General features: G+C 37.3%; 1 protein-coding gene across 2 annotated transcripts; it reads right to left on the bottom strand.

The window, feature by feature from the left end:
• Window positions 1-509: 509 nt before the first annotated feature.
• Window positions 510-13,703, bottom strand: LOC149000193 (inactive poly [ADP-ribose] polymerase RCD1-like). 2 transcript variants are annotated; one of them, XM_089139292.1, is made up of 9 exons: window positions 13,515-13,701; window positions 12,952-13,260; window positions 8,072-8,166; window positions 5,649-6,903; window positions 4,854-5,095; window positions 4,225-4,325; window positions 1,930-2,118; window positions 1,743-1,838; window positions 510-855 (listed from the first exon to the last, which is right to left on the bottom strand). In XM_089139292.1, exons 4-9 carry the CDS (start codon window positions 6,773-6,775, stop codon window positions 811-813), a joined length of 1,800 nt encoding a protein of 599 aa, XP_088995418.1. In that variant the 5' UTR covers window positions 6,776-6,903; window positions 8,072-8,166; window positions 12,952-13,260; window positions 13,515-13,701; the 3' UTR covers window positions 510-810. The 2 variants fall into 2 exon arrangements, 1 of the variants encoding a protein (XP_088995418.1); XR_016170658.1 differs by lacking the exons at window positions 510-855; window positions 1,743-1,838 and adding an exon at window positions 2,825-3,089 and having other exon boundaries at window positions 2,030-2,118; window positions 13,515-13,703.
• Between the last annotated feature and the right edge of the window lie 2,708 nt (window positions 13,704-16,411).

Genomic DNA, 16,411 nt, shown 5'->3' with positions numbered 1-16,411 from the left:
CCAGTACTGTACAACTATACTTGATGGGTTGATTCATAATGGTGACGCAATTTTGTTCAGGTAGATCCAACATTAAACAACAATGAATGCATCGAAGAGGTAAATCATAGTTAGTGGATTACTTACAAGGAGCCTTGGGTGATTGCATCTCCAGGATCCCAAACTTGTATAAGAAAACAAGCAGAAACAACACAGAAAAAGCAATCGTATTAATTCCATTCCCTGCATTATCAAGAACCTACAGTAAATTACAGACAGGTGCAATCTCAACATTCACAAAGTTGGGTCACATAACTATTACTGGACCAGCAAAAGTTACAACCTGGGTACATGCTCAAATACAATGACACCCAGAAAAGAGAAGCTAAAAAGAAAAAGCTAGTGCAGAATTCAATAATTTTGAAAAAAGACTGCCAGAGATAAAACAACATGACAAAAACCCAATTTCGAGAATTCTGTCCTGCAGATTCTAACCTACAAGATCTTGGATTTAATTTAGCAAAGGATACTTCATGTCAAATACACACTTGCATTCCAAATAGAATTATAATAAGTCCTATTAATAGACATTCCTATTAAGAGTCAGCAACACTAATTATAGCTATTAGCAAAAGCACCAAGTCATGTAACAGAAGATACTCTAGTTTATATAAGGGGAGGAAAAAATTTGATTGACCACATCCAAAATCAAGCACTAATTTCATGGCTGTTATTCACATTTCACATTGACATGTCGACACATTCCCAACATTTGTTGCAGCACCACCACCACCACTACCACCAAATTGTAGAGCATCAAGCTTCTTGAGCCTAGTTTTGTGACTCCGCATCAGCCTCCTGCTTTGAAGCCGCCAACTACAAATCCAACCAAGGAGAAAAGTTATGAGACCAAAAGGTAAGTACTAAAACATGTACCAAATAAAGCAAAGGGAACGAGGTAAATGTGTCAATTTGGAATCGAGAAACTCAAACTTGCCATATAAAACAATACCATACCGAGCTGTTCCCAAAACGGCATGGTAAAACTTTTGAAAACTGTACTGGGTGCGGTGGAAAAGTTTCCCGGTTCAAAATTGTCAATATACAGTGAAACCATACCATATACACGGTTCATTTGCACCAAATAGTAATTAAACCGTTTTATTACCATTTAATACCATATACTTAGATCTTATGAGATACAATACAGTAACAGTAACAGTATTGGATAGGTATTTTTCATACCGTACCATAATACCAAAACCGTACCACTCGACACCCTTAATACCAGGCGTACAAAACTCAAACTGGGCCTGTTAATCTCAATCTCTGATCATGATTTGGACAGCTAAGAGAAAATCCTCAACTAGAGTTTGGTGGCATAAAAAAATTCATGCAACCAACACATTTAGCAGGGTGACCTTAGTTAACTTCAGATAACATCATAAATATGAACCAAATGATTCAACTGGCTTTCAGAATATCTTACTGTTATTGAACGGGATTTTTGCACTGCTATCACATCCTAAAATGCATGGAAGAAAATCTACTAGGTGATGGGCCATACAGTTTGAAAACAAACAAGCTTAAGTAAACTATCCAAATGCTGCAACATTTACCAGCTATATTGTTCATATTAATGAAGCCTATGGTAACAAGCACAGGTGGGGGGAAAATGCAGAATAACCAAAGAGCCAAGAAAGTCAGCTCTTAAACCATCAGCATAAGCAACACTAATATTAATTAAGAAAGATGAACCATACCTTGCATTGCAAGCCCGTTATCGTTGATCTCAGCAGTGCGTCCCCAATTATAGATCTCAACTTTTTAACAAAATCATCTCGACTGATCGATTTGCACTGATGAGAGTTTCATTCAACAAAGAAGCATAAATATCAGAAAACCCCTTGGCAGAACAACAGAAAAATGAGGAATATGATTGGTACATACCCGAAATTGTTCATAGTATATATTGACCAATTTCATATCTTTAGCAGGCACTTTTTCTGAGATAGCCGCAAACAGCATCGGGAAAGGCATCCATGGAGATTTAGGAGCTCTTGGAAAATCTGAATGAGTAGGGAGGTTTTCAGTTTGACATCTCTTTACCAAGCCTGGGCATGAGTGACGATCTCCCACCTAGAAAAGAAGTGTTGTTAAAAAGGGGGAAATTTTAAACATTTTTACCTTTTATCTTTTCTTTTAAAGGGTGGAGAGGTAGGGGTGAGAGAAGGAGAGGAGGTTTCTGGTAGGTGGGGGTGGAAAGGGTTTGTGGAACATGCATAGTTTAATGGATACGCATGTACCCCATGAATAAATTTGTTAAAATAACACAACAATAATTTAGGTGGGTATGGGATGCACGACTAACACACCCAAAACGATTTTAAAGATACGAAACCCCATATGCTTAGCTGAAAGGTGCAGGTGGGCATCTAGTTCCTAAACATGTACTCGTACCCAAAGCGATACCTAAACCTACATATTATAAAGCAAACTTTGAGTAAATACTCGAACAATTATGACACCAAAGGAGAAATTATTTGGCTAGCAATCAACTAAATGCAGAAGATGACATGGCATCAGGAACACTACCAGAGAATAATGCAAAACGTTTCTAGCTCAGTATCGATCTGATCAGACAATCCAAATCATTCAATTCACAGTACGTACAAATGAGACTGGACAGTTCACATCACAGAGCACCAGAAAACTTGATTAGACACTACCTTAGGTATGCCATGGCGCCACACTATAAGAAATTGTCCACAAAAATACAAGACCAAGTTCGAAATTAAAATTAATAATAGCTGAGGTTGCCCAGGGGAACAGGTATAGCACTAACCTCTTCACAACATTGGTTAAGTGGAAGAGAAAATCAACATTATGACCTACTGAATTCGCCTTGAAGATAAAGTAGTGCTACTGGCAAGCAGAAGTTGTCTGCTGGGACTCCATGCTTCCAGTATTTCCATTTTCCAGTTGCACTCATTACGAAAGTGTCTTCAGTTTATGGGGCTTGAAGGGCTAAATTGAGGAATCCAACGACCTTATCTTTCCAATTACTCCTTTTGCATCAGTGTAGTCCAACAGGCACAGCCTCAGTTTTCCTAATGACCATATAACCAATTGCAGTAAACCCTTCAGAACCTTATTTAGTGAATTATATCTTTAGCAGCTATTATTCCATAGCACACCAAGGTTTGAGTAACCAAGTAACCTCACAGGCTAAGTTGAAGAAGCCATAAACACATTATTTATTTTATAAAACGTATCTGTTTGATGCCTGTCTCCCAACTTACATAGCCTCAGAAATTCTGACGACTGAACAACAAAAAGCAGTTCTCTCTCAAAAACCACTTTTCTCAATTACTGCTTTTAAACCCCCCTCAGTCCCATTGTCAAAGCATCAGCACTTCCAATGGCTAACCAGCAGCAATAACTTCCCAGAACCTATGGGCAGCTCCAATCTTCAGACCTTGCTTTGGTGGCATTAAATGCTCCATCCTCTCAGAAAAAGAGAAGACCAAGACTGAAAGTGAACAGTAAGAGCTGATCTTGTTGCTTTGGTACGGTAGTGCGAAAAAGATGCAGATAAAGCCGTTAATTAGACTTTTGTTGCCTGTAGCAAAGACTGGCAGGAAAGGGTAGGGACAGGTGGTACATAGTAATTCATAAATCCCATGACTAAGAAACCTAATGCTAAAATATCCAAATATCACGTCAAAACCATATCTAATAAAACCAACCATGCATGGGATAATAGTTATAGGCCCATGCCAGCTTGACCCAAAGAAAACTCAGCACATTAAGCAAAAAAAGTAAACCCAGGCTGATCCAATAAATCGCACCAGACTGGGGTATAACCAACTTAAAAAACCAAGTTAAAAAACCCCATGCATCATCGCTATTGGCTCCATGATTATCTCCTTGCCCAACAAAAACCAGTACAACTTCAGTTTCTGAAAGAAGATATAACATACATCCCAGTCAAGAAGGCACCTCTGTTTAACAAGTAAAACCATCACACATTTTTATACCGCAGTCTCAACAAGCCACGTACATAGACCACAGACAGTGAAACTTGATCCACGGATGGAAGGGTACAAGGGATCATGTGGTTGGCCTGACCCATGAATATTCACAAGCTCCTCTACTAAACGATTAAAATTTCATCAGTTGAGACTTTAGAGACAGACAGACAGAGAGAGAGAAAAAGAGAAGGAAAAAGATATAGAGGCTTACCGACTCTACTAGACAAGAATCTGGTTGTAGCTGACCTTTACTGCAAGTTAAATCTGAGACTCCAGAAACATCAACTTTGCTTTCATTCCCAACTAAATAACCTGAAGGAAAACAAACAAATACTACATCTGCAACTAAAATATGCTTTGAGGTATAAAGCTACAGAACTACTAAAACTATAAACAAAACATTTGTGATCATTTAACAACCCAAACTCTTAATTGGGGAAAACCAAAAAAGGAAAACATTTCTTGCACCCAGTTAAGTGTACATGGCCCACCAACTCACCAACACAAACAAACTATATTTGTGCAGCAACTCCTGGAGAGAGTTTAGCCCACATAAAAAACCAAGTTGAAAAGCATTCCCTACTTCCCAACTATAAATTAAAAATCACCCATCCGAGCCTCACATTTAGATTGATGGTTAATGTGTGCTGGCAGGCCATAGCTCAAGGAATTTTCCATTACATCATGATAAATGATCATTCCAGATTGTGTTACGAGCGTGGACATAATTTTGGGGTCAAATATTTTGCTCTGCTCCATGGGGGCTGATTGTATCCATCATCAATAAAACTGAAATTTGGGGGTGGGGGGGGGGGGGGGGGGGGGGGGAGGGAGAATCACCTTTGGTAATGGATGGCATCCTATAACTGACGACATATTCTGGATAAATGTGCGTATTCATATTCATGTTCCATACTATATAACGCCTTGGATTTTGAAGATCATCTACCCCAGTGTCAAAGTTTTCGCTACTTGGATGAAACTGTTCAGATCCAGGTTGAACAAGTTCCATACTTCCCATAATTACACGACACAACACCATATGCCGTCCTCCATTTTCGTCAACATCACAATGACTTGCACTGTACAGAAAACAGAAAGTGATACTTATACAGAAATCCATTTGAAGCAAAAGTACACAAAGAATAATAGTTACATGATTGTAAATATGATACTTAAGAAACAAATCTTCAGAGAATCTTCCAACTGTCTTTGGCCCTTGACATGCTAGTGCCATGTAGGCATCAAAATTCAGTAACATCCAAATTCAGTGTCACAACCAGAAAAACAACACAATTAGGTGGCCAATCTCCCAAGGCATTTTGTCCAACAAATGTAACCATTGGGTAAGAGATTTAAAAGAGAATTCTAAAAAGAAGAATTTTAATTTAATTGATATTCTGACCCTGGGAAGTACTTGGATCATAGAATACATGCAAAATCAATGGCAGCACCAATTTAAACCGCAGTCACACCATTTCTACTAAACCAATTACACAGAAAGCTCCTGATGTAACGTGAAATTGAAATGATGACCATATATACTAAACCAATCATATAGATTGCCCCAAAGTTTGACAGCAATGCAATGCAACTCAGGATGAACTTGAATAAGAAGCAAGTGGAAGTACATACCTAATATGGGAGCAGTTTACTGGTGAGAGATGAATGCCAACACCCAGCATGGGCTTAGCATTAGGAAGGTCATTTAAACCAAGCCCATGTACCATCATTCTAGAGATTGCTTCTTTGGACAGACCAAGCCATGCATATCTTACACATGCATCACCCCGATACTTTGTTGTAATTTCCACTTGCTTCTCGAAAAGCTCCAATCTAGCTTGCAGCAAATTACTTGAGCAACGGTATATCTCTTGTATGTCCTTTTCACCCATTGATGGGCCCATACCCGAAAGGAACATGGTGAGCACATCATCATTGGTCAACTCTTCAAATATAGGTTTCTTAGAAGGAAAGTTTTCACTCGAATGTCTATTCTCCCCAATAGTTTCCACAATCTTTGCATCCAATTTGGCATTGGTGCTGTCATGTTCTTCAAGGTGGTTACTCAAAGGTTTTTCTTCAACTTTAACCCGCTTAACACGAGGATAGGATTCCTCACTGCACTCTTCTGATGTCATATTACTGGCACCAGTTAGTTCAATCTCTAGTTGCAACTTGATTCCATGGGTCGCTTCTGGCTCCAAATGCACATGTGATCGTTTTTTCCTCGGTTCAGGTAGAGAACATTTATCATGTTCTAGGTGTTCAGAACATGCCACCGGAAAGAAACAGACACCTTTTTCATCAATCCAAGCAATCGGCCGTTGTGACTCCGTTTCGAGATCAACTTGAACCATTTCCAAAAAATATAGCAATGAACGATGACCATTGAAGTCAATTTCAATGACCATCTTCTTTTCCTGAAAATCTTTCTTAACCAACTCAAGAAATTCCTCAGGAAAATCAACCCAGTCACCATTGTAGTGAAACATCATACGCTGTGGCAACCCACTCTTCATAAAATTTAAATATTTTTTAACTGCAAGTTTGTTAAAACAAGTTTCAGATTCACTCTTGCATCCATTTGACTTCAACCTCTTGCAAAGCTTGGCAGATAGAGAATCAACGGCAGCATGCCGTAGCACCACTGTATGAGTAGCTCTAGTCAAATTTGCTGCACGCTGAGATGCCAATTTTCTCTTCAGCTGAACCCCAATTCTACGCCTATCATCCAATACCTTTCCGTTCTTTGCTTCCATTTTTATCTACAGTATCAATCCCTATCAACAAATGTTTTAACTCAAAAAACTCCAAAGATAACAAATATTTACAACAGTTTTTGGTATAATCTCAAAGAAACCATAATGAGGAGGATGACTCAGAACCCCTGCAAGAGTAAACAAGCAGATGAGTAAGCAACAAAGGAACCTTACTGAGGAAGTTAACTCGCAATTCTCTAGAAAAGTAGACAATCTGATAACCAAACGACAATCTTCTAAGTCTATAACTCTGTCAATATTATTAGTCCATAACATTCATCCAAAAGAAATATTAGTCTACAACGTCGTCTCATGTAGCATACATATGAAAGTTTACTTTAACTGTAAGCAAACAATGGAGTACATGCAAAAGTCAGTAAGCCACCAGTATTCATATCCACCACTAGAAATTTGGAATAACTTCTACTTCGTTAACTATGTCAGTAAGCTAGTTGGCAAATGAAAGGCTACAAACCACCTACCAAAGACGAAATTGACATTTTGTGAATGAAATTTTACTATGTGGACAACCAAAAGAAACAAATGCAATTACAGCATTCAATTGATCAGATTTAGTAATTAACCGTTGGATCACCGATGAAGACCCGTAAACAGCAGTCATTTACACCTTCAAGAGTACCTCCTTAGTTTTTCCCCCAAGTAATGCTTCTTCAAAGAAGAGAGAGCATATAAATGAATACCAATAAATCATAACAATAATATAGTATGCATCAGGATTTTTTTCCAAGCTTCCTCATCTGCGATACAGCAATCCATGGTTGGCTGGTCCCTCTTGATAAATGATCCCAAATCTAGAAGTAAAATTTAAACAAAAAAATTATGCGAAAAATGGCTCAAATTTTGATTCAAAGTTGCAGATCAAAACAACAAAATTAAAATAGGAAGCAGGGGAAAGTTGAAGTACAAGACGGCCACAGTGTAAGTTGGACCACTTCTCTAATTTTGAGTCTAAATTTATCACGGACATAAGCTTTTGTTCCTGAAAACCCCCATGTAACACCATAAAGCAGGTTGTAAAAGCAATACAATGCTCTGATAATAGTAGAGTTTTCAAACTTAAGCAATAACAATAATAATCTCAATTAGATGTTTACCAAATGCACACCATACAATAAAGTTATCTTCACACAGTTGAGACCCAGTTTTGGAGTACTTTTAAATTCAAACAGCGGTTGCTGTTAAGGTACCGTTACATAGATTGAAATTACTGGGTTAAAATAAGTTAACTGGCATGGCACAAGGAAAAAATTGTAACCATCATAGTGTCATATATACCTCGATACTCTATGCCCAGCAGTCCAATAGACATGTTCGAACAATGTGCTCATTTGAACTCGATGGTAATCCATTGACAAGTTAAGAACTTTGCCCTGGCAACAAGCAGTCCAAACAGTAAGATTAACCAAGTCAATTAAATAAACCACTAGCTCCATATATCTATTCAAGAATGGTTAATAAAAATAAGTCATAATATAACCTAGAAAAAAACTGGAAAGAAAATTAAAACCAAAATAATGAAGCAAAGATTGTGTGCTTCTGTATAAACATTGAAAGCAAGACAGCATGATATTGGTCTAAAAAGAAAATGTAAAACATGTATTTACTGTAAAAGAACAGTGGGTCTAAAAAGAAAGTGCAAAACATGTATTTACTTAAGTAAAAGAACAGTTTTAGTTCAATGAAAGCTACACAAAATTTCCAAAACAGTGTTGATCATTGAAGTACATACAGTAACAAATTGAGTATTATATGCTGCTAGAATCATTGATTCCATGTCCTATAAAAGAACAAATGCATGATGGCACATAACTTATCAATGAAGTACAGTATCAAAACTACCATGGGCTCAATCAGGTACAATAAAATCCATGGCCAAAGAGCTGAATCAAATGGTTGACAAGGTCTGCACAGCTAGATCTTAGATACCAAGTAAACAGGATGATACCACACCTCTCATCAGCAGCAACTCTAACCAAATAACAAGCAACAGAATTACAGCTACAAAACTCAACCAAAATAATTGACAGGTACAAAAAATTAGAACAAATTATTTGCCCATCAATCAGGTACAGTAAAGTCCATGGCCAAAGAGCTGAATCAAATGGTTGACTAGGTCTCCACAGCTAGCTCTTAGATACCAAGTAAACAGGATGATACCACACCCCTCAGCAGCAGCAAGTCTAAACGAATAAAAAGCAACAGAATAACAGCTAAAAACCTCAACCAAAATAATAGACGGGTAATAAAATTTAGAACTAATTATTTGCCCATCAGTAAGTGTCAACTATGGCCCCCAAACTTTTTATTGAACAGCTAACTAAAGTTATTGCTTTTTGGTAACTCTCCATTATCGATTTTCACCACCCCACTCTCAGTCCAATTGTTATTAAAGTTGCACATCATATAGGCTATTTTTTGTTCTACTTATCTTACAACCCTTCATTACCAAGAATGATCTCCATAATTCAACTTTGCTTTTATTCCAGCATTTGTTTCATCCACTAAGAAAACATTGTCAACAAAAAGCATAAACAAAGGTATCCGGTGCAAACCCCGATTCAAATAATCTTATGCTGTTACTGTGGGAACAAATACAAGATAACTCAAAAGCAAGAAACAATGGCAGTTCTGTACTGATATTGAAGTTAACAGAACAAGCCAATAGCAAGACCTGTAGCAAGACCCCAAAGGACAGAACCGAAGGGTTATTTTGTTGCAACAACAATAAGGACACAGAAAAGTATCTGGTGCAAACTGCAAACCCAAGTTAACCCTTATTGGGTTCACCACGGGCCCACCAAATACTAGATGGCTCGGCTGCAACAAATATGGCATTTCCATAATTAACTAACTAGAAGTTGCTGAAGGTGGTGAGTGGCAGGACTGTAAAGAGTAAGAACTAAAAGGTCATTCTGGGGCGACAAGTAATGCAGAAACAATCAAAGTTCTGATTCACCTTCTCCATCTGCCTCAATCATGGATTAGACATGTAGCTATCCAAAACATAAACTCAATAAACTTGAATTGGAAAGGAAAATTTTTCCAGATGGTCAGATTTTAAAAAAGATTTACTCAATAAGATGTTTCTTTACAACTTTTACTCAAATGGATTCTATGTTTAAAAATAATTACCAAATCCCAAATTTTGTGATAATTTTTCCCGCCCAATTAATTTTCTGTTATGAACTACCCAAATTACCCTCAAAACTATGTCATATTATATTTAGTTATATTTTTCTACCTTTTAAAAAAAAATCCATAATTCAATTCCTAAAAAATAGGTATACAATCTCTCACATTGAGTCTTTAGTAGGTTACTAGCATTTTTTTTAATAATGTACTCTTGAAAATCCGTCTATAATTCCTCTTTCTTATTTTGGGTAATTCATTGGAGAAAATTCGTTGGGCGGGAAAAATTATCACAAAATTTGGGATTTGGTAAGTTTATTTTTAAAAAATAGAATCCATTTGAGTAAAACTTTTTCAAAAATATCTTATTGAGTAAATCTTTTTTAAAATCTGACCATCTGGGAAATTACCCCACATGACTAATAGCTGCCCAGAATAACAATTATGTATTTTGAATATTTTCCCAATAAAACAAATCATAAGTATCTTACAAAACCAGAACAAGGTTGGGATGGGACCAGGTTCGACTGGTCTGGATTCTCAGATGGATTCACATGGATCCATCACTATGCACCAGCATCATGATCTGATCTTGAATGTCTCCAGTCAACAAATCCATGATTAGTGCAAACAAAGAGGGGCTCAGAGCTGAAACTTGGTTTAATACAACTATTATTGGGAATACTAATTATGGTAGTCAGTTAGTCACTGTAACAGTATCAATATTCCAGTTTTCATGGTAGATCTACTTGGCATAAAACCACATTGATATCTAAAATAAGAATTCCATGTCTCAGACAAGCTTCAATTACATTATTCCATAATTGCATGGAATAACCAATGAGGTCAATTCCTTTATAATTTGCTAATATAACCTTTCATTTTATAGATAGCAATCTCTTCTCTTCCTTTCCTTCAGTTGGGCTAGTTTACAGATAGCTTGCTCCCCTCCCCCCCCCCCCATGCCCAACTTGTTATACAGATCCCCAAATTCTATAGCATTTACTTTCCCTACTACCTTCTTAACTTTCTTTCTATTGAATTTATATCTTTTCCTTTGACACCCTAATTTTCAAACCTTTATTTTCCTTTGCCAAATTTTAAAATCTGGATTTCCAGGCCTAACTGTTGTTTGAGATTCCTCAATCAACCATAAGTCTCCTAACAAGTGTCACATTCATTTGTTTGCCAAAGAAAAAGGGTAGGAAACTTAGAGGGATGGGACCCATCGCTGATGGGTTGAGGGAACGGAAAAGGAATGTGTTGTAGTCCTGGATTGTAGACAATCAACCAGTAATGATATGATTCTTATGGGGTTATCACTAAAGGATCCATGTGTTGAAGGTTTAATTAGGTTAGTGATGGAACTGAGATGGAAAAGATTATGTATTAAGAAATAAAGAGAAAAAATGGGATGATCTGGATTGATGTCAATAGCAAATGGGAGGCCTCTTGGTATGAGGTGATATGGGATGAAATCTCAAAGGATAAAAGCCCTATAGGTGTCAAGTGGGCTCAAACTTGGAAGGAATGGAGGTAATGATATGGGACTAGATCCTCCAAGTTTGGCAGGATTTGAATACTTAAATTGGAGACATGGGATTTCTTTTTTTGATGAATAAATAACTTTACTAAAACAAAAGAGGATAAGGAATGATATGGGGTTTCTCATTTTTAGGTAACTTGAGATTGAGATTGGTTAATCAAACTATGATTGAAGGTCACTAGGGTTGGTGATGATCATATGTGCAAAGTTTGGGACATATTTGTTATTAAAGTCGGTGTAGATCTGACCTTGAAATTTAAAAGTCTTCCAAAGCCTAAAAATTTGAGAAAATTCAAAAATATTAAAATAATAATAATAATAATAACCAATAAGTGATGGGAAGGGGGGATAAAGCGTAGGATGGCAGATAAATAGATGGGGGAGCCTTGTGAAGCACTAGATTGAACGAAGATAGAGTTTGTAGGCTGTCAACCACAGCAAGAACCTTAGCTTGGCTAAAACAACATATCTGCCCATGTATTTTCAAAAGCCCTAAAACAACACATCTACGTCTCTCTCGACTCTATCTACTCTCAACCCTCTCTTGACTCTCTCGTCTCTCTAAATCCCTAAGCAAGCGAAGATTCACCTCTCTGTGGCCTTCACTCTCACCGTTTATATGCAACCGAAGCCCTCTCTGTGCAAGCGAAGCCCTCTCTCTGCAAGCGAAGCCCATTTTGTACCCTGATTTTGTACATATCATACAAGATTATGTGCCCATTTTGCCAAAGAAACGTGCCCATTTGTGCCCAACCATACAAGATTTCAATACCAATTTGTGCCCAATTCGGCACAGAAGCATAAAAAGTTCATTCTGTGCCGAATTGGGAAAATTGGCATAGAATCATTGCCATACAACCCCTTAACGATATTTTTATATAGGCACGATCTAATTCCACATTATAATAGATCCTCTAAATCCTTCCATGTATACATACTACTTTATTGAACAAATATTCTTAGGTTCACCGATGAATTTCGGCCATCTTATCCTAGGGAAATAATGTCACAGCTCCTACAAATTGGCGTTTTAAAACACCTATATAAGGTCAGTATTCTATGTCGAGTAGATAAGCTCTCTCCTAGTAAAACCTAACAATGTTTACATAATAACCCAAACCTGAACCAAGATCAGAAAACAAGTAGATGAGCAGCGTGCAGATGAAATATCAATTATATGAAACAACACATAAATAAAAGCCTATCAGATGGACAAAAAATCCCAAGAAGAAAAGGAACGAAAACAAATTATATTGAAACAGAAGATCACCCAAAGAGAAGAAAACTGATTATCAGCTAACAGGAAGATCTGGTCAATCAAACCAAGTATAAAGGTGTATAACAATGAAAAACGGAGTAGATTTCAAAAAGCAATAACCCCAGAAATAAAACCAAAATCAGCACGATTCGTGGTCAGGGAAAAGAAACCAGAAGAACTGTTGCTGCTGAGAAATAGCGGGAATCAAGTAGGGGATTCTACCTTCTCCTGGTCTTAGCGGTCAGAGAGTGTTACTCGGCTTGTCCAAAGAAACGAATCAAAACAGTTGAATAGAAATTCATATCTCTTGTTTATCGCTTTCCTTGACAGATCTGTACTATGAAGCCGCAAAAAGGAGAAAAGCCGTACTCGCACACAGATCCAAGAAATTTCAAATTTTGAGTTAATTTCACAAGGAAATCCTTCGAAGCCTCTAAGATGCTGATAATTCCACGTCCAGAATCTCAGATCCGCACTCACGCCGTCGGACAGGCAATACTTTCAAGTTTCAACACAAGATCTTACCGTCTACTGCTCTTCGCCGTCGGAGATAGTCACAAATCGAAGCACATAGGTAACATCAAACATGAAACAGAAAGAAATCAACAAGCCGAACTCTGAATCGCCATATTCCCAAAAGTAAATTTTTGAATCAATAAAAATTGAAATCTAAACTAGAAATGAAACCAAAACCAAAACCAAAACCAAAATTAGAATTAAATAACGCTGGATAAATAGAAATCCTGAAATCCAAAACCCCGCAATAAAATCAGAAGAGATTTTACCAGCAAAATTATGGGTTTTCAGAGTGTTAATTTGCTGATTTTCGGAGAAAGGGGAATTCTACGTTCGATACGTCGAAACCCTCTGTCTCGGGAAAATGAAGAACAGTGGTGCGTGTTGACGCCGTTAATAGACGTCGATTAACGTCCGTAAAGATGGCGGTCCATGGACGCACGCGTCTACTCGTCTTTTCTTGGGGAGAAAGAAATATCCGACAGCCGCCCCAATATCATATTTTCCAATAATAAGAGATCGAACGGCCAGGATCTCTTTCTGCCGCCATCAATAGGTCTTTTTCATTTTTTATTTCTTTTTTCTTTTTTTTTTGTGGGGTAAAGCTAATATAGCATAAATGATCCTGGTCTTTGGTTGACTTTGTTCCCCATTTTGTACTTTTCTATCCTTTACACGTGGCATCGCGTAATTCGCTTGTGGATATCTGATCTTTTTTTTTGGTGAAGTGTGGATATCTGATCAGATGACTGATTATATATCGATAACTACAAAAGATGAAAAGACTTAAAAGAAGTGGAGGTGTGAAATACCCTTACTGCCCTTATGACAAGACGCATGTCGGACTACGTTTCCTTTCAGGATTGGAATATTGCGTCCGGATACTTTTAATTGTTTATTTTTGGTTGATGGGGTGGGCCCAGCTTTATTGAATTTTTTATACATGGGCCCCACAAGCTAATTGATATCACGTCACTGACAAGCTTTCTGTGGATATCGCACGAAGTGTCACGGGATTCTCTGTGAGTCTATATCGAAGAAAACCAAGTGCTCGGTTTGTTTGTTTGGGTTTTTTTTTTTTTTTTTCTGGTAATGCAGAAGGGGGGTTTGAGTTACTTAAAATGGGCCAAAAACTCATCCACCCAAAATTGCATATGGGTCACAATTAGTAGTTGTCAGTGAAGCCCAATTTATTTCTATGGTTAAATAATCAAGATATCTCATGTGAAATTAAAAGGAAAAAGTTATTAGAGTACCTTTATTTTTATTTTTATTTTTTTGGAAGCTCAGGTTCATTCCGGGCTAGCTTGCGCTAAGGGTGTCAATCGGTACGGTACCAACTTTGAATATCGAAAACCATAACCGTACCGTATCGAGTTTAAACGGAACGATTTCGATATTTGCAAAAACAATTCGGTATGAGTTTCAATATTAAATCAGTATAGAAAAACGGTTTAAACACGGTATTTAGCGTGGTACACTTTTGGTACAAACAAATCCATACCACTTTTGTTATTAGCTCATTAAGATCCTAATGAAATTGCGACCAAACAATTGATAGAATTTGATGTTAAGAGAGACAAAGCAAATAAATCTAAAAAGAGGAGTTAAGGACGAAATGAAAAACTGAAATAAGGAATTATAGATAGGGTAAATGTGAAGTGTTCTCATTATAAAATAACATTTATATCATGGATATTAGCTTTAGAATCAAAAGGCTTTAAACTTAGTAGATCGAAGACAAAATATTTAGTTTGTAACTTTAGTCATGATCGGGCAGATGATGAGGTGGTAATACTTGACGATAAAGATATTCCTCAAAGTGATTGTTTTAGGTATCTAGGTTCAATCATAAGTAAAAGAGGTGATTTAGAAGATGAGTTAAAATAGGGTGGATGAAGTGGAAAGGTGCGTCCGGGGTCTTATGTGATCAGCATATTCCATTCAAGTTTGAAGGAAAATTTGATAGGACCATTGTTCGACCAGCTATGATGTACGATGCAGAGTGTTGGGCTGTTAAAAATAATCATATAGATAAACTCAGTGTAACATAAATGAGAATGCTAAGATGGATGAGATAATAAACGATCATATTAGAGTTGGTATGGGAGTTGCTCCCATAAGTGATAAGCTTAGAGAAAGTCGTTTGAGGTGGCACGGCCATATTCAACGGAGACCTATAAATGCTCCTGTACGGAGAAGTGATATAATCCATATTGAAGGAACTAGAAGAGCTAGGGGGTAGACCTAAGATAACCTTAGGAGAAGTGGTGAGAAATAATATATATAGCTTAGGCATTGTATCTAGCATGGCCTCGAACATAACTAATTGGAGGGCAAGTTCTGTTCGAGGCCAAGAATCCATGTAGCCGACCTCATTTAGTTGGGACAAGACTTATTGTTGTTGTTGTTGTTGTTGAATTTGGTACGGTACCAATTTGGTGGTACCAATTAGGTACGGTACCAATTCGGTACGGTTTCGGTACATACCGACGGTATGAATACCTGAAATCGGAATCGTACGAATAAATTCAGCTTTCGGTACATACCATACCAAATTTTGAACGGTACGGCATAGTGTGGTTTTAGACGGCACTGTTCGGTACGGTTAAACGGTTTCGGTAAGCAATTGACACACTTAGCTTGCGCGCACCTTGATTACATTCCCAGGGGGGAGATGTGTCTACAATGATCGAACCCATAATCTCTCCATTGAGGGGTATGGATCTCTATCACACTACCAATCTTGCATTGGCAATTAGAATATCTTTATTTCTTATACTATATTCAACATTCTTCTTTTTTTTTTTTGCCAAAGCATTCAATTTGTAAAACTACATATTTATTATAATCAACCTTTAAGGTGGCTGAAAGGATTCTCCCTTCAGATTGCCGAAAATCATCCACCACTCACTACCACTGCTACAAAACCACTTACCACCTGGGAAACCGTTTTTCTATGGCTTGAAAACCCTACAATCAATTCTTACCAAAAAAAAAAAAAAAACCCTACAATCAATTTTGGGTTTCATAGGTGATAAACCCTATAATCCCCACCATGTCCTTGGAAGATTGAAATCCTAAAAGCCAAGATGTTCTAATAATTATAGAAGATGAATGAGATATTGGATTATCGATGCAAGAGGTAAGGAACCTAATCATTCAT

The sequence above is a fragment of the Hakea prostrata genome, chromosome 11 (assembly GCF_041222555.1).
Source record: "Hakea prostrata isolate BN-2017 chromosome 11, UWA_Hpros_2, whole genome shotgun sequence".
NCBI classification, from domain to species: Eukaryota; Viridiplantae; Streptophyta; class Magnoliopsida; order Proteales; family Proteaceae; genus Hakea; species Hakea prostrata.
The sequence above is the reverse complement of the archived record's forward strand: the minus strand, read 5'-3'. Positions and strand labels throughout refer to the sequence as shown.